The sequence below is a fragment of the Limulus polyphemus genome, unplaced genomic scaffold, assembly GCF_000517525.1.
Source record: "Limulus polyphemus unplaced genomic scaffold, Limulus_polyphemus-2.1.2 Scaffold18, whole genome shotgun sequence".
NCBI classification, from domain to species: Eukaryota; Metazoa; Arthropoda; class Merostomata; order Xiphosura; family Limulidae; genus Limulus; species Limulus polyphemus.
Genome location: NW_013665628.1, coordinates 106,357 through 130,942, shown reverse-complemented (window position 1 = coordinate 130,942; position 24,586 = coordinate 106,357). Strand labels below are relative to the sequence as shown.

General features: G+C 31.9%; 1 protein-coding gene across 6 annotated transcripts in view; it reads right to left on the bottom strand.

Annotated features, from left to right (window-relative positions):
- Positions 1-24,586, bottom strand: part of LOC106457612 (collagen alpha chain CG42342-like) — a 192,324-nt gene that overhangs the window by 155,845 nt on the left and 11,893 nt on the right. For all 6 annotated transcript variants that reach the window (XR_002610253.1, XM_022383821.1, XM_022383832.1 and 3 more), the window contains exon 2: positions 14,700-14,868. Coding sequence is in view for 5 of the 6 variants with exons in the window: in XM_022383821.1 (XP_022239529.1) it covers positions 14,700-14,868 (169 nt within the window). In the remaining variant the exon portion in view is untranslated. The remainder of the gene's footprint in view (positions 1-14,699; positions 14,869-24,586) is intronic.

Genomic DNA, 24,586 nt, shown 5'->3' with positions numbered 1-24,586 from the left:
AATTTATCGTATATATATATATATATATAAACAAATAAATACTTAAAAAATAGTTTTCTTCTCCCAAGTATTAAAATAGACAAGTTATCTAAAAAAGGCTGATTTAACTTCGATAAGTAGCTCATAAGGGAACTAAACAAATCTAAAATAATCACCGAAAAATTGACTCGTTAACTTGAAAACTAAACAGTAAAAACAATAGCTGAAGATTTTCTCACTCCCTCAATTATGCATGAAGACTTTGCATTTCCACATATTATGACATGTATTCTGATTCAGTATTTTTCTTGAATACGAACTGATTACGAGTGACTACCTAATTTATCCTGAAATATTAAAAGTAATAGAATTGAATCTCATAGTCATATAATGGTATGGTTCGGTTTGTTGCCAAGCATAAAGCTATACAACAGGCTATGTGTGTGCTCTGTCCACCACGGGTATCGAATCCCGATTTTTTAGCGTTGTAAGCACACAGACTTATCGATTCCAGGACTAATACAAAATGGACAAGACATTTCACGCTCTCTCTCAAATCTCCCGATCTTTTCTCTTTTTTTTTCTTTTCTCTTTTGTTAAACGCCTGTCTTTTATATCCCTCTCTCAAAACCAAGCCTAATACACCTGTTTCCCTTATATCGTATTAAAACGCTTCATAATCATGGAGCTTCTTGTGGCTTCTAAATCCAGCTGAACGTAGAAAGGCAGCCGCTTCCTCCAATAATTTTCTAAAAACATAGAATGCTGTAGTCTCCTAATTCCTTAGGGACTAGCCAAAAGCCGCAACTTTCTCAACTCTCTCAAACCCAACCGACTAATCTCATAGCACATGCTATCTTGAGAGTTTCCATACAACTCCTACAAAAACATAAAATTCAGCTCCAATCTGCCGCATGGAGCACCTTTCTACACGTTTGTTATGTGATATTTCTGTCCTGGGAGCCACCATCCTACTTTCGGAAATGGTGGTCGTTGTCAGGGTTTTGTAGCGTCACAGTTAATGCCTTTACCACTTATATCTTAACTTTTAGAACCAAGAGAGTATACTAATTATTGTTTTTTGTATACTGACATCATCATCTTGATAGATTTGTTTATGACGTCGACATTCTTTGGGGGCTCGTTCTTCGTTTCTAAATTATATAATGATTTTATTGTCTTCATTGTTCTATTTTATCGTATTACATTCAGTGTTAACATGTTAGCAGTGTCCAGTGGTAATTTCTTTAAAGCGTGTTTGTCTTCTGAAAAGCTTGACGAATTGTTCCTTAGTCTCAGTTATCATTTTCACCCAAATACGATACCCTATAACCCGAGCGCTTTCGAAAAGTGGACTTTTCTCCTTCAGGAGCAAACCAATATGACTTCGCCGTAGAGTAAGCTTCTTATTGATATAATAAGCACATGACATCTCATGTTATGACATGAGGGGGTGGGGGTGATGAGGTATATAATTTTGAAAAATCGGGTGTTTTATTATGAAATATAAAATTATTAAATAGATTGTAAACATACATTAAAAATATTTTAAGTAACCAGGTTTAAATGATACATTACCATAAACTCTAAACATTAAAAGCTTAACAATAAAATATTAACTATTCAGATTTAAACTATTTTAAGATTCAATAACTTTCAAACTTTTAACTTTAGAACTACTTTATTTGGTTGCAAGTCTAATACACTTATTCAGAATATTTTATTTAGAATGTTTTTAACCATATTTAATTTTATACAGTTTTTCTTTATAAGTCTTTGTTTTGTAATTTCCAATTAAAATTATTATCAATATGTACCCCCAAAAACGTTTGCACTATTTGAAACATTAATAATTTTACTATAAATTATATATGCAGTTTTTTTCTAATTTATTTTAATGGCGTATTTTAAATAACCAAGTTTACGAAAATTTATAAATTTAGATTTTAAGAGGTTAATGATAACCTTCTACAAAGCAAATCACTTAGTCAGTTTTATAATGGCAAGCTGGATTATCTGAGTTACACAACAGGATTAGATCAACTTCGCCATTATATTGTTGTCCGACAAAGTTGAAATTATTCAAATTAATAAAAATGCATTAAAATAAGGGCATTGTTATTTATTTCTTCGTTCAAATGACAGATGCTTTATATGCAACTCACCAGCTATTAAGATATTATAATTATATCTATGCATAATTTCCATTAAATCGATTTCTGACTTTTCATTTGGAGATGGCCCGGCATGGCCAGGTGGTTAGGGAGTTCGACTCGCAATCTGCGCGTCGCGGGTTCGAATCCCTATCCCAACAAACATGCAGTGGGAGCGTTATTATGTGACGGTCAATCCCACTATTCGTTGGTAAAAGAGTAGTACAAGAGTTGGCGGTGGGTGGTGATGACTAGCTGCCTTCCCTCTAGTCTTACACTGTTAAATTAGGGACGGCTAGCGCAGATAGCCCTCGTGTGGCTTTGCGCGAAATTCAAACGCAAACGAACATTTGGAGATACATGAAGCTAAGCAAGAATTTTTTGTTGATTTACTGCAAAAATGGACTATCTGAGCTCTTTCCAGCACATGGAATCAAACCTAGGATTTTATCGTTGTAAGTCACGAAAGGTACTGTTTACCTAACTTAACAAAGAGAAAATTGCTAGTTATTTAATAAAGATACTTTTATTTCAAGAACTTCGTTATCTACAGAAATAAAATTCGCTGCATTATAACTCAATCTATTACTAACCAAAAGTACTATATCACGGGTAATTATATCAATATTACTGTCTTTCCTAAGGATAATGAAACCTAAAAAAATCAACCATATTTGTATATTTTAGTCTAGTCTCGTGATTATGTAGCTCCTCTTATTTCTAGGGTTCCTAAATTTAACTAAATCGGTTGAAATGAACATGGTTAAATATGTGTAATACATTTTCAAGTGTTAATCAGTTTTTAACATATTTCAGCTGTTGTCTGTGCATGAGATTTAATTGGATCTCTTTCTTAAAGACTACTTTTAGGAGTCTTCAGCGTGTTCTCCTTGTATTCTAAGAACAGCCCCGATAACCGGCTGCATAGGCCAGACCGCAATTTTAACACTTAGGATGAGCTCGATTTACCTGACACTCGAATAATCTGTGGTTCCTCTTGACCAACGTGTAGCTTTGCTGAATGTATATGACACGTCACCACATTCCCGGCAATTAAAGAATCTCACTGTCTGTGGAAAAATTTCAATTTTTTTTACTTTAAAATGCAAAACCTCAACTGTGAGTGCTGATTTAGCTAATTGACCAATTTCATTTCATCATTGAAAATAACTTTAACAGGTGTTGGTTGTTATTTGGTTCTCTGGCTCAAAATTCTTTCTGTAGATGAAATATTAAAATATGGATCTTTTAACGGCTTAGTTATTTCTTGCACAGGAATATTGTAGCCAATACCGGAAGATGTACATTTAATTTACTGCTGTTAAAAATGCTTTCTTTCTGAGGTTTTTTATAAATATGTGTAATCTTCAGGAGATTTATGTTTTAACGACTAAGCTACATTATTTAACTTCTTTACAAAAATAAATTACACTTCCCAAACATTTTCTGACCTCTCTGTAAACATGATGATATTTTGAGATTCCATCAGCACTTACATATCGGACATGTACATTATCATTCAGTTTCTTTTTTTTTGTTCTATGTTTACATCCTTTATTTCAAATTCTACACTTTGGTTAATATTCTTTTTTTTTTTAGTATAATGGACATAATAGGCAGGATAATGTTTATCTCTAAATCTTTCTTCCAATTTGTTGTTTCATTATTAGTGTCATAATCATATTCACTGCTTGTACTCTGATACATTATAATCATTTCCCTCTTATTCTGCTCGTAAATTTTTTAACACTTTGCACCACATATCATCTCTTGATTTTTGCATCTTCAATACTGGTTTAGCCTTGGGGTTAGCGTCAAGAGTTATATTATTGCCCTCCAGACTGGTGATGATGAGATTTTTACAAATGATAAGTTCTTATTCTTGATACTCAACAAAAGATTTACAAAGTGAAAAAAAGATGGTAATTAAATCTTCAAGAAGGTAAAATCGAGAAACAATTTTGAATAGAAAGTTACCATAAAAGTATGGACTAAAACAGTTTGATTCAACTACTGCTGAAAATATTATGAGTGTCTATACTTTTATACGTATTAAACTGGTGTGGCACTGTCTGATTGGTTGGATGACAACGAATCACAGAGTAAATTACAAGCATGTTGCTGTATTTTGGTGAAGTTCACTTTCCTGCAGTATAGGGGAGCAATCCCATAATATTTGCATTTTTGTAACCATTTTATTTACTTTTATGTATAATTATGTCCAATACCACATATACAATTAAAAACGCCAGATGTTAAATGGGTGTGAAACTCAGTTGACTACTTAAGTTACTGTTCAAAAGATCTCATAGACAACAAATGTGTATTACTTAAATACCTATAAGCTCAATTCTGCATTATTTGTCGAGCAACATGGAAAAGAGCGAGACTTAACCAAATGTTGAAGAGCACAGATTGTACGACCCTGATTAATACGTATTTAAGTGACTGAAATTATACTAGTAATTGGTTTCGTAAGAGTAGCAGTGTTAAAGATTATAACATCATGGCGATTTTCGAAAAAGTCTCATTAAGAATACATAGTAGGAGCTTAAAGACTCTCATGAGTGAACGAAACCATCATTCTTTATGTCGGACTGTTTGATCAAGGAATGGAACTTAATTTCTCAGCATACCTTTTAGGAGCTTAAACGTGCTTTACTATAAATAATTAAAGCAATACCAGAAGCCAAGGATGGACACGCACGTTATTCAATTTTTCCACTATATATTTCTAATTTTTTCTCTAACCACTGTATATACGTATACGTACGGGATAGCGTTATTTGAGTATATAAGCACATTATGCTAATATAATAACAAATTGGAAAAGAACGATTTATAAGTACAATTAAGTGGTTTATTTTGGGGGAGCATACTACATGTTTCTGTTTTCATCAGGTATGATCTATAACTAAGTAGTGCAGGGTTTATATGTATATACAAAGACAAAAGACACAAGAGTTTGTTTAAAGGAAATTATGACAGGATATTGATAGAAACAAAGTCAAGTTTTATGATCGGTGATTTAACAGTATTTTATGACCTGATTCAAATTGATTACATGTTAAAGCAGATATCTGACTTATATATAAACCCTGCAATGCTTAGCTACAGGTCATAACTGAAGAAGACAGAACAATGTTCTGTTGAAATATGTAGTGTGTTCGTCCCAGGATAAATCACTTCATCATGCTTATAAATCGTTGTTTGCCAACTTATTATGACAACATTATTAACACTGTGTTTCTCTAATGTATGATAAAGCGTTAACATTTCATGAAACATACTGTTTGACTCGATAAAATATTGTTCATGAAAACTACATAAATGAAAAGCACTGCACCATTTACAAATATTTATAGAAAATCAATTGTATTAGTATATAAAATCATTGCAATATTTGCAGACAAAATCAATTGTATTAGTATATAAAATCATTGCAATATTTGCAGACAAAATCAATTGTATTAGTATATAAAATCATTTCAATATTTGCAGACAAAATCAATTGAATTTTTAATCATAATGTTCCCATTTTAGACTTAGTTTTCTCGGTTTATTTTTGCTGGTGTAAAACTTTATCTTACTATTGAATTGAGTTTTACTCAAAGTAGTTTTGTATGACTTTATTTTTGATTGACAGTGCAGCAGGAAACGACTTATAAATCATCTTGTTGAATATGGCATGCGTGTGTGAACAACCACATGATTTGCATTTACAGTTGTAACAAAATTAAAAGTGATCATCATTAGATCACGCAACTCTATAAAACGCTGCGATGTTGGCATTGTTTTGCTTTAAAACGTTCTTGATATATTTTGTTCTAAATAAGTCACAAACAATATGGTAATTAGGTTTTAAAGGCCAAATGAGTAACTTTACACGAATATTCGCTTCCGCAACATTACTGTTCTAAATTATAATGCACAAATGCAGGATTAAACATTATATTTTATGTGCGAGTTTGCATCTAGAAGCTGCATGAAACTTTACAAAATACTAACGTACACGAATCAAAAATGAAAGAATACGTGAATGCATTCTGTCTTCTACAACACTAAACAACACCCAAGCTTGAGAAAACACTATATATAAAACAAAACAATAGCTGCCCTTTCGAAACATAGTGTGGTCACATATACTGCACTGAACTTGAGCATTTATACAGTTTGATCAAAACTTTAAAACCCTGATTAATCTTCAAAGCATTTTACTTGCAGTAAGAGAACCCATCGGAAAAATAAACAGATGAAATGAGCCAGCAGTAAATAAAACCTAATATATGATGTAGCTGTAAAATGAATATTTAATACTTGTTCAAAAATACTTATAATTGATTATTAGTATTTGATTTTCTTAAAGTTTCTAAATATTATAAGTAAGGATTTGATAATATAGAATAACTTATTTCTTCGACAAACAAACATGAAGACCTAGTAATGGGATAACAATAGGAATCATAGTCTTGAATTTTGTTTCTTTCAGCTGAATATTTTTTACTTATATCTATTTTCCCCTTTTTTAGCGTTTACATATTACCCTCTTCCTGACTTTCAAACGCTGACTAGATTGATTAAGAGGAAGCGTATTTAATCATATTTATTGATGAAACTGTTTTTTTCTATTCTGGAGCATGAAAATAAATGTATTATATTTCATACGCTATTCTTTTTAATGCGTTTTAATGTGCTCAATGAAAAGAAGAATGTTGATTTTTGAATTTAAATTGAAAACCAACTATCAAACCGTATGACGTATTCCTATTATTGTGTTTCAATTATGTCATTTTTTTACAGATTTTCTTATGGAGAAGGAATCTTCTATGGATGACTTTCAAAAGTAGAATGGCTTGGTTATATCTTGCCTATTATGTGAAATAGAAGCCTTTTAAACACTGAACAAGGTAAACTATTCGGCAGAATAACGTATTTGTTAAATTAAACATCTCACTTTCTTAGTTTTTCATAACAACACGAACATATGACTGATGTAAAAATACACAATTTTCAATTGGTATTTTCAATCCGATATCCCAAGAGTCAGAGGTTTACGGAATTACAATACTAAAATCCGTGATTCGATTGCCCGCGGTGGATAGAACACAGATAACCTATTTTTTAGATTTGCAGTAAAAACAACACTATCGTTTGTTTGCTATTGTGTTTAAGCGTAAAGCTACAAAAAGGGCTACCATATCTGTACCTACTACAGGTATCAAAACCTAATTTTTAACGTGTAAGCTCTTAATCTTACCACTGAGCCAATGGGAGGGGGGTTAACAATATTACTTTATATATATCTGGATCATTGAGTATGGTTATGAAATTGACTAATTCAGTGTCCAGTTGTTATAGCAAATTAATTTACCACGCTTAGGTAGATATGTTTAATCTATAGATTAAAACAAATAACTTGCTGATTAAGGTAAATTTTGCGATATTAATTTACTGAAATGAAACAGAATAGCTATTAATATATACATATATATATGTGTGTATTTAACTGAAAAATAGCAAGGTGTATATTGTGTATATAATGATTTCAAACAAGTAAAATTAGTTACCAAAAGGTTTTTCCTCATTTCAAATAACGACTGAGCACTACAATAAATATACAAATATTAAGTTATCAATGAATAAATCAAGTAAATAAATAATAATAACATTTGGACTTTTATGGGCGTGAGGAATGATATAATTCTGAGTATTTGATATGAAAGAAGTTACATAATAAATTAGAGTAGACGATTTTTTTTTCATTTATCTCGCCTTACGTTGTTACTTCTTAATAAGTTTATTAAATTCCTTTTGTTTTCTGTGAGCATGCGAAAAACCGGTCTCCAAACAATAAATAAATAAGGACAAATCATTTAAGTTAAAGAAGATCATTCCTTTACAATCCTGTGACATTTTATCTCTCACGAGATGGCTTTGAATGTATTAGTTTACACTTCCAATTATATACGTGAATGGATTCAATAAGTGGTTTCGCAGTAACGAAGCTCTGTCCCTGTACATAAGCAAGCAAGCAGAGTAATATTCAATAATTTCCACAGAAAACATTTATAGACAGCTATTAATTCAAATCAGTCTAGCCTCTTGCATACAGTATGCACATGTTTCTGTGCAGGAAACTCTCGATCAATGATCACAAAACATTCGACGAATGTCATGAACAAGAATCTTTTAAAAACGACTATAGTGGCTACATTCAAGCCGAAATCAATTACTGATTAAAGTTTCTACCTATCATTTTCTATATGTAAGTACGTATATACATGCATTAGTCACTTGACGATGACGTTCCTTAATTTATTTTTTCTCCTCCATCAATTTAAATAGCTTTTTTAAACATTTTTCTTCCCTTAATTTTCGTAATATACGACTTCAGCCTTATCATATTAAAGCTTCACTCCCATAAATAAACATATGGATATATATTCGCATCCGTATGTCTTTATCCCTAACACTTTAAAATTCAGAGAAAATCTGTACGAAGGAAACATACGACATGGCTACCTTATATCCGATTGATGTACAGAAGCTGTATAAAATAGTACATATATAATTTAAGAAAATAAATATTTTGTGTTTTACTACTCTTTTCCAAGTTCTGCACCATTGGGAGGTTCAACCTATTTCAAAGTGATACGTAACCGATACTAGTACTGTTTACATCGTGTTTAGATTGAATAGAACTTGAATAACCACAGCTTACAAGTAATTCTCCCTGTACTAATACTCAACCCATTAATCCTCGAGTCTTAGATTTAACCACTACATACAACTGTAATTCCTGTATTTTATCAGTGGCTCAAGGACCTCAGTAGGATTTTATTTGATTCAAGCTGCAGTGCGTTGGAATTTATTGCGATTCGCCAAATAATGTTTAGTTGAAAGTACCGCAGGAGGTCTATAAATAGGTTTGTGTACGTTTATATACTAAGCAAAAGTAGCATAAACTGAATACAAAACCAATCTGAATATAAAAAAAATCTACTTTCACTTGTATAAAGCTCCATAAAAACAAAAAGAAACAGAGACACGAAGAGCAGATTTTCTGGATTTTCAAGTCCACAAACATCCTATTACTGTGTGCATTACTTTCTGGAACGATTTAGAAACATTTTCTTAATCATTTCTTCACACACTTCTTGCTTAAATGAAAAGTTAAGATAAATTCTAATCCTGACACTCATTTTTTTTATGTTGATTGGATTCATAAATCCACATCTTTGTCATGAAGCTAAGAAAGTGATTTTGCTTTGGAAATCAGTTAGTTCACATTGCTATACCGCAACATCCTTAATGATGTCATGCTGCCGATAAACCTCGTATGTTTTAACATTTAGTTTAACATTTATTTATCATGTCCCGTTTACCGATAAACCTCGTATGTTTTAACATTTATTTTATTTATTTACCATGCCCCGTTTACCGGTAAACCTCGTATGTTTTAACATTTATTTTATTTATTTATCATGCCCCGTTTACCGATAAACCTCGTATGTTTTAACATATATTTTATTTATTTATCATGTCCCGTTTACCGATAAACCTCGTATGTTTTAACATTTATTTTATTTATTTATCATATCCCGTTTACCGAGAAACCTCGTATGTTTTAACATTTAGTTTATATATTTACCATGTCCCGTTTACCGAGAAACCTCGTATCTTTCCACATTTGATATATTTACTTGCCATGTTCCCATGTTATAAAGTTTAAATGTGTAGCATTGAATGCGTACTGGTCAGTATAGCGACACTTACGATGAAGAAAAAAGTTGATAATATTTGGTATTTTGATTTTGGCTATAGTAGCCATTATGTATTAGCATTTAATTAACGTCACAATAGTTAAATTAACACTGCTGTCTATTTTCGTTCTTGTTATTTTTAGTACTGTTTTATTATCTCTCGATCTCAAAAGTTTCTAGATATATTTAAACGTAGTAAACTCACTTTAGAGGCCTTTTATATTTCAAAACAGGGATTCTGATAAGTTTGTTTGTCTCCGCTGGATCAGTGGTTAGCTTTTAAAACACAAACAAACAATCTATTAAATTTGTCTGAAATTAATAAAACAATGGTCGTAGCAGTTATGAAAACAACAAATATTAAGATAATGCTTAATGACCTTGTGTTTCGAGTATTTTGAAGTTTACTGTGATGTAAAGTTTTTTTCCAAATTAAAACGGACTTAATAAAGAGCTGACGAAGTCTATGTACAGTGGAGAGTTCCTGGAAAGCGTGTCAAAAGGTTTAATTCAAAATTAACCTCGTCGCCTTTCGTAGAATCTTGTTACAATAGAAATTATGGTTCGTCGTCACGGCCATCAGAATGTGCATAATAGATGACGGAGAAATTGGTTTCATACTCAGTACATTCTAAGGATGGTCTGAGGTTTTGAACGAAAACACTAAATACATAAATAATATATGTATATATATTTGTATGTGAACATATAAATAATAAGGAACACGAAAAACCGATTTCCAATGTTTACTAAAATATATACATTAAATGTTTATTATATTGATTACACACACACATATATATATATATATATATGTATTACTAAATAATACTTTACATGTCAGCTAAGTGGAAACTATGATAATAAAAGTATAAGCTGTTTTAAGAATTTTTATTTACAATATTCTATAAAACTGTCAGATTGCTATTCCAAGTGAAAAATGTAATTTGTGAGTAAAAATTGTACTGCGAATATCTTCATAAACAGAAGCATTTAAAGTTCATTCTAACAATATCGTTCAACAAATTAATATATATATATGTTTGCCATAATATATTTCAATACTTTAGAGCTCGATACTAATGTTTCTGATTTCCGAAAAATGATATTCATATACCGAGATTGTCCAGTGATGTAGAGCCAGAGGACACAGCATTTTGCAGGAGAAAGTCGTCATTGATTTTTATGGAAATAGAAAACCGCGCACAACCTATTTCAGAGTGCACGTTTATCTCAAGAAAATTAAAACTATGGTTACCATAGAAAACAATCAGACACAAAATTTCCATAGCGATGAAGCTGGGCACATTTCCTGTCGTCATTAACAAGGTAATAAACACGGATTTGAAGGTACGTAAGGCTGCTATGCAACTTAGAAAGGTCAGGAATTCTTATGACCTAAATAAATTATCCTAAGCATACTGTTAGATATTTCAAGCGCTATTTCACAGCATTAGCATATATAAATAATTCAAATAGAGTGCGATCAAACCATTTTATTTTTTCTTATTTGATAACAAAATAAACTTTTTATCCTTTCAGACTTGTATGTGATATTGAAGATACATAACTGAAGAAGTTTTATTACACGTGTAGTTAGTTTTTTTACAAGATTTTGAGTGACTTTTACATAATACTGATTATATTGGTGAGAGTTTGTTGTTGTTTTTTTAGTCTAAAGCTACACTAGGTACTATTTGCACACTGTCCACCGCGGGGAATGGAGCCACGGCATTTAGCATTGTAAGTCAGTGAAAGATGGATTCTCCTATTTTAGGTGTTCGAGGAAAGTGATAATTTACTGATTATTTTAATTTTATGTTTGTGTCAGAAAGATAGAGAAGAACTCTGTGATGAGTTTATAATTGCCTGTAATATACATTAATTTTCTTTTGTCTTTTATAATGTTTTGATAACTATGATTGACAGTTAATTCATTATCTGAATGTATTTGAAATCTTTTTGACTTATGTTTCATTAAATTTATCACGAACGCTAATGTGATATAAATTGATCCAGATGTACTCATAATGTTGCGTTTGTTAGAAAAGTCTCACTATCAGTAAAGCGCTACATACACACACAAAAAAAATCGTGTCAGGGATTTCGTTTTTAAAGGAAAGAAAGAAAACTTTCCTAAACTGGGTTGCTCAGGGATATTAATATCCCCCTTCTTCTCGCTCGCGAAAAAATAAATTTTGCTAAGTTCGTGGGGTTAAAATTTTTCAGAGTCAGGTCGTCTCTACTAATTTGGTAGGGATGGAGATTTGAGAAATGTCTGGAAGTCCAGGAGGCAGAGAGAAGACCAAGGCTGATGACGACGTTGAAGAGAAGAAGTAAGGCGACAACACTGGACAAAGCATATCACAATATATGCCTTATAAACAGAGTCACCTAGTGGCTGAGATCTATAAATCCAATGCCATTGCTGGGCTAAAAAAAACAAACAAGAGTATCGTGGAATTTGTTGTGGGGGAAAACGGGAGATCTCCGAGAAAACCCACTTTTAGAGGACAGACGCCGAATAGTTTACTTGTCCTGTGCAAAGCGCCACATAGGACAACATGTATAATTTGTTTGTTTGTTTTAGAGCAAAGTCACTTTGGGCAATCTGCTGTGTCCTTCGCGGGAAATAGAACCTCGGATTTTAGTGTTGTAAATCCGAAACTTTCCGCTGTTCTATCGGAGAACAATTTAGGGAAATCAATTTGTTTGTCTGTTTTAAAGCAAAGCCATATTAAGCAATCTACTGTGTCTACCGCGGAGAATCTAACCCAGGATTTTAGCGATTTTTTAGGATTTTTTTGTAAGTCCTTAAACTTACCGCTGTTCCACCATGTACAACTAACATTCGACTTCAAAACAAACTTTGTAACTTTGTCTTGGAAAGAATAAAAGCGTGTTAGTTGTCACAATACATAAATGCATTTAATACGAAATTACGATTTTGTGTTTGAATAACAAAAAAACTGTTTACCATACAAAAATAGTTCCGATACTAAATAAACGAATTTAATAAGGAAATTATCGTGGAATGAACTGCTCGACTAATAGATTATTTTATCAGTAAACTTGTTATTTTTTGGCGCAAAGGAACTCAATAGGCTACTTACGCTTTATATACCACAATGAATCGAATCCTAGATTTTAGCGATGTAAGTCCACAAACTTACTGCTGGCACACCGGAAGACTTCAGAGCGCTCCCCATCTTCTTTTTGGATTGAACCATTGCTGAAGATGGGTCGAGATTGATTTGAAGCGTTGGTACATTTCACTTAACTGAACAGTGTCAAATAGGTTGAAATAAGAAAAAAGTATTTGATTTGATTTTTTTATGAGTGAACCTTAGTGTTTCGATTTGCAAAATAAATATCCCAAATAATTAGCTTATCGACCAATTGATTATTCAACTTGCAAGTTATGTGATATAATATTTTGGTAAGCTAAACTGTTATCTGTACATCTTGCACTTAGACCATAAAATCTAACTGCGCTAGCCATCCCTAACTTAGCAGTGAAAGACTTGAGGGAAGGCAGCTAGTCATCAACTCTTGGACTACTGTTTTACAACGAATAGGGGGATTGACGGTCACATTATAACGCCCTCACTGGGATTCGAACCCGCAGATTACGAGTCGAGCGCCCTAACCACCTGCCATATGGACTTTAGAAAAACGTATACGTATACGTATACTTTAGAAAAACGAATAGTGGGATTGACCGTTGCATTATAAATCCCCCACGGCTGAAAGGGTGAGCATGTTTAATGGGATGGGGATTCGATTCCGCGACCGTCAGGTAAGGGCTTAATAACTTTTTTTGATATTTGGTATTTCATATGTATATGTTACGGCTTCTACGGTGTTATTAATTTGAAAGCTTAAAATAGTGTGAAATGGTTTTGAAAGCTTAAAAGAGTGTGAAATGGTCTTTAAATATATAAAAAAAAACATTATCCTTCTACTTTTAGAATGCGAAGTAGGCAGATATCTTTATAAATTTGGATTATATCAAAATGTTCGTTTTCTATCCACATTGTCTGCTCCGTAATGTTTGTCTATCCAGCTCTTCAAACTGTTCCAGATGGTCCACACATCCTGGATTGGATTGTTATGTGAACACTCATGGATTCTAATCCCTTTCTCTGCTCCTGATACTCCTACAGTTTGTGACACAGCATAATGCTGCTTTATTATAGTCAAGTCGTTTTTGTTCTGATCTCCAATATCGCTAACAGCTTGACACGTTTAGTGATTCACGCAAGACCTGCTTCAATTAGTGTGTTGTAAGAAGCGTCACGTTGAGATAACTTTTTTTCTTTTGTGTGAACTAACGAAGATTGTAGATGTTTAATATGCACGTCATTTTGCCACTTTTTAAGTTTACTTTGAGCTGATAAAGTTGATGAATTATTTCAGCTGCGATAAAGAAATCTAAGCAGGATAATGACTAGGATACATGAAACGTGAAAAAAATGCTTCTTTTTAGACTAACTAATTAAGTAGTTAATGAACAAGGCTATTAAACTATAACATGTCAAATATTTGACGCCAGAGAGTATTGATTCAGGTAACAAGTTGGAAAACACGTTAAAAAATTTGATAAAAAATTACATGTTTGTGTAAGAAAACTTCGTAGATGTTAATAATTAAAATAAGACTTAGCAGGATTTCTCACACCTCCAATTAGAGTGAATGACAGCGACAAAACATTATAAAGATATTCTGATATTTCAACAAACAACGTGTATATAGGAATACTGTGGAGATAAAAACAATTACCAACATAAAATACACCGCTTACCAGGCTCACCAACGGGACAAATACACTCAGCTGCAACCATTTTCACACCTTTCCGCTTTGAATTTACCATATAGTGCTCCTTGTCTGGGCTTATCCACTCCGAAGCTTTTGAAAATAACTCTGTGCCTCTTTTCATACGGCTGGTAACTGACATGAGTTGCTCCATGCGCTAAACATTAGTGGAAATATTATAATAAGAAAAAAAAAACCAATATACACACGTATATATACAGAAAAAATACATAAATTTATCTCCATGGTTATTATAAGGTTAGTTAGTTTACTCTAACGTATATAAGTCGAACTTTAATCATATGAAATCTATAGTATTTGACAGAATAAGTAAGGCGATTCCAGTCCCAAAACTATCATCAGGAAGCCTAGTCATGAACTTTGCATAGTGGAAACTATAAAACTTACAATCGAATATGACTTAGTTCATTCTACCCTTAGAAATGGAACCCTATCTTTGAATACTAAACTTGCAAAGCATTACTAAAGTGAAGGTAATGAGAGTGGTGAACATTAAGATTATGTTAAAGACAAAAAGAGGATCATGCAGGAATGATGCTTAGTAAAAGCTGATAAAAATACCGATGAAAAAATGATGTAACTTGTAATGGTGCCCCGCAACACCCAGAAGTCAAATGGTGGTTCTTAATGGAGAAGAAAATCTTCAAGAGTAATGCATCATCAATCCAGTTATCAAGAATACCACATTTCTACAATCAACATTCTGGAAGGTCATGAGGAAAACATAGAACCGTTAACCCTACGGCTTACAGATCATTTTAGAATTGATGCCAGGAGATGCAAACGAGCGGTTTCATTTTGAACTCCGATTGCTGGCTCGAGTAGACATCAATGACACTTGTCTAGACAAGTCTTGTGGAGTAACGAGATTCACCCACTTTTCTCTATCTATGTCAGCACTTTCAACTGAGTCATCTGAGGACAAAGCAACTTGCATGCTTTTTGCAATGATGATTGCATGATATAAAGTTACAATGTGGGTTGGATTCATAAGCAACTTCGTTATTTGATTCCTTTGGGAAACCACAAATAATGAATTCGTAACAATGAATACTATATCCATACTGGATATATAATTTCTTGTCATTTCTTCCATTGAGGGAAGAAGAATTTTGAATAAAACAATCTGCTTGAAAAATGTTAACCCCTCCACATATTGCACAAACTATAAATATATTTCTGGGATGTGTTTTCAGGAATCGACCAATCAGCAGACATTTTACAAACATACCCATGGCCAGCACGATATACAAATCTCACTCATGCTAACTTATAGCCATGTGTTACCATGACGCGCCCACTACTTTTATGTATATGAAAAACACTCTAAAACACCAAGTGTCACTTCGCCGTGTATCATGCCCTCTCACGAATATAAGAAAAAGTGCACGTGAATAGAGTTCACGTCGAATATTGTTAAATTTTGTCTTTTGCTTGTTTGTTATTGAGCAAAAACCTGCACAATGAACTATAGGTGCTATGCCCACCACGGGTATCGAAACCCGACTTTTAGGGTTTTAAACGCTTACACTCACCTGTGAGCCAATGGGTGGCTAATATGTTATCTATGCGAATCTCATGAGCATCGTACTCTGTTTATTATAATTTTGGGCAATGAAATCGTCTTTTCTCTCATCTCTTTGGTTCACTCCCCAAATATTATGATTCCCTGATTATTTGTTCTCGAATTACGGATATTAGATTAGGCTAACTAACTTTATAATAACCTTGTACTTCTAAGTGTTAAGGAACGACGATAACAGAGTACAAGAGCTTTAAGTAATTATATTAATATGCTTATTTTTTCTATGATCTTCCAGTTCTCGTATTTGATTGACTATTATATTCATGTTCATCTCAGTAATGTTTACAGCATGATTTTCACTCACACAATGCATTATAACTTTTGACACTTTTAAAGAAAAACGTAATGACAGTGAGATATTGATGAATTATATGCTGTTAACCTCTACGTCGAAAGAAGTATAGGTTGTTATCCATTGTGACTACTGATACGTTCACGTCCTCATAATTTACAAATAACCCATTTAGTGATTATGAATTTAGGAAGTTTCACTTACATGTCGATTTATTAAGACATTTTTTTTCCAATTATGTAATATTAACTTTAGAGAACGTTGTTACGAGAGAAAACTGGATATATTTCTGAATGATTGGTGTTTCTACGATAGTTTGTGTATAAGAACATAAAAAAAACATGTTAACTGAATTATAGATATTTTATATAAACTCGTTAATAACTTTATATTGACTACGTTTATTCTCCTGAATACATACTGAATAAATGATGAGCTTTAGTTAATAGTTGTTGGCAGTTAAGTACACGATTGATACGACAATCTAGAAGTTTTTAAATTTAAATTTTTGGCTCAGCATGACCAGGTGGTTAGGGTGCTCCACTCGCAATCTGCGGGTCGCGGGTTCGAATCCCCGTCACACCAAACACGCTCGCCCTTTCAGCCGTGGGGGCGTTATAATGTGACGGTCAATCCCACTATTCGTTGGTAAAAGAGTAGCCCAAGAGTTGGCGGTGGGTGGTGATGACTAGCTGCCTTTCCTTCAGTCTTACACTGCTAAATTAGGGACGGCTAACGCAGATAGCCCTCGTGTAGCTTTGCGCGAACAATCAAACATTTGCCAATAGTACGGTCATTATGAAAGTACTTTCATCGAATCATACAAAAATTACTTCTTTGCAATGAAATAATTCAAATTTGTCTAAAATAAAAATCCAGTTATTGCGCGCTTGATTTGACTTCACTCAATTGTTTACTTACGATTTTAAATTGCAGGTTATAATATGTCATTCAAGTTGCTGACGATGCCGGTTAAAGCCCGATGAAACGTTATTTTAGCAATCATTTCCAAAATAAAAAAAAAGATAAAACCATATTTCTGTATTTTTTTAATCATCAACTATCTCTTCATGTAGTTTACAGCTTCAGTTATTTAGGTATTATAATAAAACCACTTTGATTTCAGTGTGATTTCCAGAACAACAGTCTTCAAGTTTGAAATACGATAGACCTTTTCGTGATGTAGTTTCACCTTTTATACATTATTGCCAAACAAAATTGAAATATATTCCAGAAAAAATGATTTCAAAATACTCTTTAGTAGTAAACTTGATAGCTTATAAAGTATAAATTTGGAGTTCGATCCCTGCGGTGGGAAAATCTTAGATAGCCTAATGTACAACTCTCCACTTGAATAAACACTCAAGAGTTAACTTTACTTAAGAATGCAACAGGAATCTTTATACGCCTTTAATGTTAATGATTAGTGCAACCCTACTTATTAGCTATAATTAGAATTCCCTGTAGTCATGTAGAAAGTATCGCAAACCATTAACCATAATTCAAATTTTAATAGTTATGAAATTTTTAAAACAACACAAATAATTATATTTATATTGGGCTATATCGAAAAAAAAGTTATGTAAAAATCGAAGCTGAAGAAGTGCTATAATGGCTGAAAATAAAAGTAAAAAAAAAATCATCCCTTGTGATGGCAGTGAAATATGCTGAAATATACAGAGTAATTACAAGTTGTAATTAACGTCTGATTGTGCACGAGCCTCATTTGGTCATACGTGGCTTTTGGAAGACTTTCAAGTATTCTAAGTGTGGTGATTCTTTCATAGCATTAGTTTCGAAGAAACATATCTTCTTAAACCATGAGCAACATCAAAATAAGCTAAAAATACCCAGAACACAAATTCATTGTTTATTGTTTAGAAACTACATTACAACTGTAGTAGTCATAGAGCAATTAAACCTTGTTGGGTCAGACGTGGCTTTTGGTGAACTATTAAAGTATTTGATGTTGTTTTTCACTTACGATCTTGAAATTCCTAAAATTTATTCGGCATTACAAACCGATAATATGTGATTTTGAATTATAAATGTGTTCTCAATTCTTACCAATGAGTGTTATTTAATTCGGTGGATTCTACATATTTCATGACACAGCATAAACGTTTACGTTTAAAATCAACCAATGAGCACTTACTTTTCCGTGCAAAGTCTTGAAATTTAAACAACTATTTAAGCCTAATAAATAATTTAGAAATACATCTTAACTGACTTTCTGGATACATACATTCAAATAATTTCATCTATTGAATTTAACAACATATTCTCCAGTATGCGGTAACAGGAAATACTTTCAAAATATGAATTTGTGAAACTAAAGTGATGGTAGCTTTATTAAGTTTTTCTAATATATAGTGTATTAAGGACAGAATTAGAAAACTCATTTATTTGCCAAACTACCTGTGAATATCTTTAAGAAAGAGTTCCTAACTATTTGTGATCCTATACTGGCTATTCACAAGATTCTTAATGACAAAATAGACTTATGATAACTCCCAATATTTAAACGTTGTATTGGTTTTGTAAAGAAATGTATGCAATAAAAGTAGTTTCGATTGAAAATTCTGTAGTACAATGAATTTAATACTGACATGCTTATTATTTAAACGTTACTCAAAAAGAGAAACATAACTTTCGGATTTAGAAACAAAGTTTCATCAACATGTTTTCTATAATAAAGTGGTTTAAAAGTATCTAAATATTCGTTCAACAATAGTGTTTTCGTGTAAACGTTACAAGAAATTGGCCATTGTTTTTTTTCAGGATATCAAACAAAAAAGTATGTAACTGCGGTGAGAGAGCGAGGAAAAAGGAACAAAATAAACAAGAGAGTAACTTTTAAGAATAAAAATTCACCAAAGAAAAAATACATTTGTTATCTAATGAAATTCCATGTTTAAGAAATGAAAATGCAGAAGATGTTGTAAGAAAATTGTTGAAAGAAGATCTTAAAATGGAATCGTAATATATATATATATATATATTATGGAGTTTTATGCGGTACACAGACTACTTACATGAAAAGATATAAGAAACTTTCTAATATCAACTGAAAGAAGTTTGATTTTGTCGAATGACAAATAGTTGAAAGGTAAAAGAAACATATATTGTTACGGAATTTTCCCCTTGAAATTAAAAATTGAAAAAATTCCGAACTAGTTAAGAACCTTTCAATTTAAAGGATGGACACGAGACAAGAACTATGATATAAGATACTACGTCATTTGGGAAAGAAAACATAATGTTAACATAGAATAGAAATATAAGCAAGCTCGTTAGATTGGCATTAAGAAAGAAATCAATGAAGTAAATGCAAGATAAAACGAACAGTGGCTTGTTTTTGTTTATAAAAATAATTAGTTTAAATATCAATTTAAAAGGAAAATTAAATATAAAGACGAAATAGTGTTTAATAATAACAAGCAATCTTTGACCCAACGGCAGAAAACATGACTATTTTGGTGGGTTGTAGAGCATCCACTCATATCCGGAAGCCTATGAATGAGAATGTACCTGGGATCATTTTAAGGTGTTGCTTTCTTTGATTCGAGTAGTCGTTAAGGTGTTTCTATCCTTCCAAAATAGACCACTATGGTCATGCTATTTTGTCATTATTTTGGTGTTCCTCTTTTTTTCTTATCTTTGTAATATTCTTGCATTTAACTCAGAAAAGACTTCGTATTTTCCGTTCTTTTCCTTCTGCTCTGATCCCCTTTTGAATGCAAGTCGTCGTATAAAGCTTTAAGTTTGCCGCTCCTGTATGCAGACGTATTTCTAGTTGAGCACTTGATAGTACATCCACTGCAGAAACCTCTTTGGTCACACTTACGGATAATGTTTTGAGCAAATGGTGTGCTATCGTGATCACATCCACACTTGCTACACTTGTAAAATTTCGGAAATTTTGCTACTTTACTTTTGCACGTATGCTTTGAATACGATCTTCTTTACATCTGACAAGGATAAACATTAATATTCTGGCTCGTTGTTTCAGCACTTGTTTTACAGGTTTCTCAAAAAGTTTGGGAGTATTGGATGTTCCATGAACAATGTACCATAACAATGCCATGACCATTGTTTGAATTAGAGTAAAACATCACCTAACTGTTCTGAAAAAAAAAAGTTAACTTCTTTGGATGTTATCCAATTATAGATCGGCCTACACATCTGGATTCTATTCAAATAATTCATGTTCCTGTAAGTTTTCAGAAAAAAGAACAACTAAATGTTGGACATGGTTCCTATAAAGTACACAAACATTTCTGCTGACGTTGAGTCAGAGATTGCTTGTTAAGCAATGATTTTTATAAACTTTTCTTACTATGCTATATAAAAAGTATTCAAATAAAAATAACTAAAATTTAGAAATCAAACTCAATAGTTAGTTTTTATTTTCGCACATCAGAGAAAGTAATTTAACTATTACGATGTAAAACATTTTATAGTGAATGACTATATGGACGTAATGATTGCTTGGTTTCTGTTTTAAAATGTTTTCTGTTGTTGATGTTATGTCTTCTTTGTTGGGTAAAATATTAAAACAATAAGAAGAGGTGAATTAAAAAATTGAAGAAATAAATTGAAGGTAAAATAAAAACGTTCAGATATATTATAGTAATTGTTTGTTTGTAGTTAAACTCAAAGCTACATAATGGGTTATCTTGCTATACCTATCACGGGTTTCAAAGCCCGCAGACTTACCGTTGTGCCACTGGAAATCTAGAGGTGATCAGGGGTAAATCAAAAATGGAGAGATCTGTATATTTATATACGACCGAAAATCTATTGTCTACAAAGTATTCATTTTCCTGAACAATTTGAAGCATAAAATGAGGTGAATGAGGTTTGGAATGAATTCTAAACAGAGTTTAATAGTAACGACAGATGAAAACAGGGTTTTTGCACAAACATTTTGGATTTAAATTTCGAAAGCTAAGAAGGAATTGAAAAAGTAATATTACGTTACTGGATCTAATTATAGATAATGAATATTATTGATTACCAAATATTTATGGATCAACTATGAATGAACGTGTTTTTCATTAAGTTAATCTCATTTCATTATAGTTTAATAATCTACATAGCCTGTCTCTGGAGATTGGAACCTTCTAAAAGATCAAGAGGTATAAAAATATCTGCATGTAAGTTTGTTTGTTTGGAATTAAGCACAAAGCTACACAATGCTCTGCCCACCACGGGTATCGAAACCCGGTTTCTAGCGTTGTAAGCCCGCAGATATATCGCTGTGCCATTGGGGGGGGGGGGTGCATGTAAGTAGCCCCAATACTAGAAACACCATATTAGAAATAATATAACAAAGGTTTTTTTGTGATCCATTTAGTGTTCTATCCAAAAGCTAGTTTATCTTTTTCTTTGGTATCTGAAATGTTTAGAAGTCTATCTTTGATGTCAGTTACTGCTGTTATCACTCATCATTTATGTTAGAACTTCAACTTAATGAGCTTGTGCGTGGAAGAGGAATTTGGAAATCAAATTTATTTTTTTTTGAGGGGGAGATAAAGGAATAACATTTTTTAAATGGTGTTAAAAATAAAATTAAAGAGGTAAATTAACATTATGCAAGCAATACTAGTATTCTGTTAATCAATCCTCAATTATTTCTTGATACATTATGAAATTATAGGTTATAGTATTTTATTTACAAGTTATGAATATATACATAAAATAGCAAGAATTAGAAAACGAAATAATGACCTTAGCACAATTTTTAATAAAAATAATAAATCATATGAAATATATATTAAATTATGTACTTAGTAAAATAATAGGAAAAAAAGGCAAAAGGGTAATGGTTAAATGTAAACAAAAATGGTTTGAACTTGGTGAAAAGGCTAATGCTAATCTCTTAAGTTTAGAATAAAAAAAAAGAAATTGTATAAATAATACAATTTCAAAAGTAATAATAGATAGTAATAAGGAAATACCCAAGCAAAATGAAATTCTTATATATTTTGAGAAATGGTTTAATACTTTATTTAAAATGCGAGATGATACTTTAAAGAACGTTGTTCTAAATATACTACTAGATACTATAGAAGTTCGTCACTTTTTGAAAAAAACAGAGAAAAGACAAATGGAAAAGGTTTTTCCGAAGGAGATTTATTTGGTACAAAAATATCAAAAATGAAAATTCTCCAGGAACTGATGGTTTTATAGTTGAAATAGCATTTCTTTTGGCAAAATATGGTAAATTCAACCAATAACTGATATAAAACTAGATGACCATCTAAAATACAAAAACAATGGTATTATAACTCTTATTTTAAAACAAGCTAGATCAAGAAATATTTCATATAATTTGATATATATTATTTTAATACATATTATTTAAAAATTAATTTACGCATATATAAGTGAAAGGATAAAAATTGTGTTGTCATTATTTATCCATGAAAACTAAAAAATATTTTTAAAAAAGTACATTTATTGGAGAGAATATCAGAACTTTATCTGATATTATACGTTTTACCAAATAAAAGAGAATATATATATGGACACTTACTATTATTAGACTTTGAAAAGGCTTTCAATAAACTCCCTTGGACATTTTATATAAAGTCATGGGTATATTGGTTTGGAAACCCAAATACATAATGGATAAATGTTTTGTACAATGTTATAAAGTATACTACCATCCAAAACGGTTTTAAGTGTCTTTTTTTTCGAAATTAAAAGAAAATGCAGGTAGAGAGATTTTCTTTCATCTTAGTTGTTTACTTTATTAGCAGCTGAAATACTAGAAATAATTCAAAAATACATGAAATAAAAATATGAAAAAAATGTTTTGTTATTCTCAATATAAAGATGCAATGATTAATTTAGATGGAATGGATATATCTTTATTAATCACTTTGAACCCATTAAATACTTCATGGTTGGTCAGATTTATCACTTTGAACCCATTAAATACTTCATGGTTGGTCAGATTTGAAGTTACATCTGAAAAAATATGAATCTGTTTGGATTGGGAAAAGTAGTTTATTGATTTTAAGTAAATACAATTGGTAAATTTTTTACTTGTTTGTTTGTCTTAGCACAAAGTTACCAAATATGCCATCTGTGTTTTGTCCACTATCGGGAACCGAGCCCAGGATATAAGCATTTTTAGTCGATAAACATACGCTGACCCACAGGAAAGATGCTTTTTTTTTTAATATTCAGAAATATCATTTTTCCACATAATTAAACTGTATTGTGTTGGTGATACAAGTTATGATAATGGAAATATTGAAATTCTAAACAAATAGAGAAAATATAAACTTATACTTACTTGTAATATTGACGTTTATAATATTTAGTATTACAAAAATCAATTTTTATTGGGAGAAAGATGGTGCAGTCAAATACATAATACATAATTATGTATATATAAGTAATATGCTTTATAAATTTCGATGCGTTAATAAATTAGATAGAATATGTAGACGTTTGTTATTCGAATATATGAAAATTGGGTTTTAATAAACAGAGCATGGCCAGGTGGTTAGGGCACTCGACTCGCAATCTGCGGGTCGCGAGTTCGAATCCCCGTCCCACCAAACATGCTCGCCCTTTCAGCCGTGGGGGCGTTATAATGTGACGGTCAATCCCACTATTCGCTAGTAAAAGAGTAGCCCAAGAGTTGGCGGTGGGTTGTGATGACTAGCTGCCTTCCGTCTAGTCTTACACTGCAAAATTAGGGACGGCTAGCGCAGATAGCCCTCGTGTAGCTTTGCGCGAAATTCAAAACAAACAAACAAATAGACAGAGTTTGAATCTTTCATTAAAGCAATAAAATTTAATGGATAAGTAGATTATTGAAAAGATATAATGATAAAATTTTATCTCCGTTTCCTGAAAATATAAATTCAAGCATAAAAGATATAACACAATACGTCAATAAGAAAATATAAAGTGTCAGAAGAAATATATATAAAAATATCTTTTGAAAAGATGTAT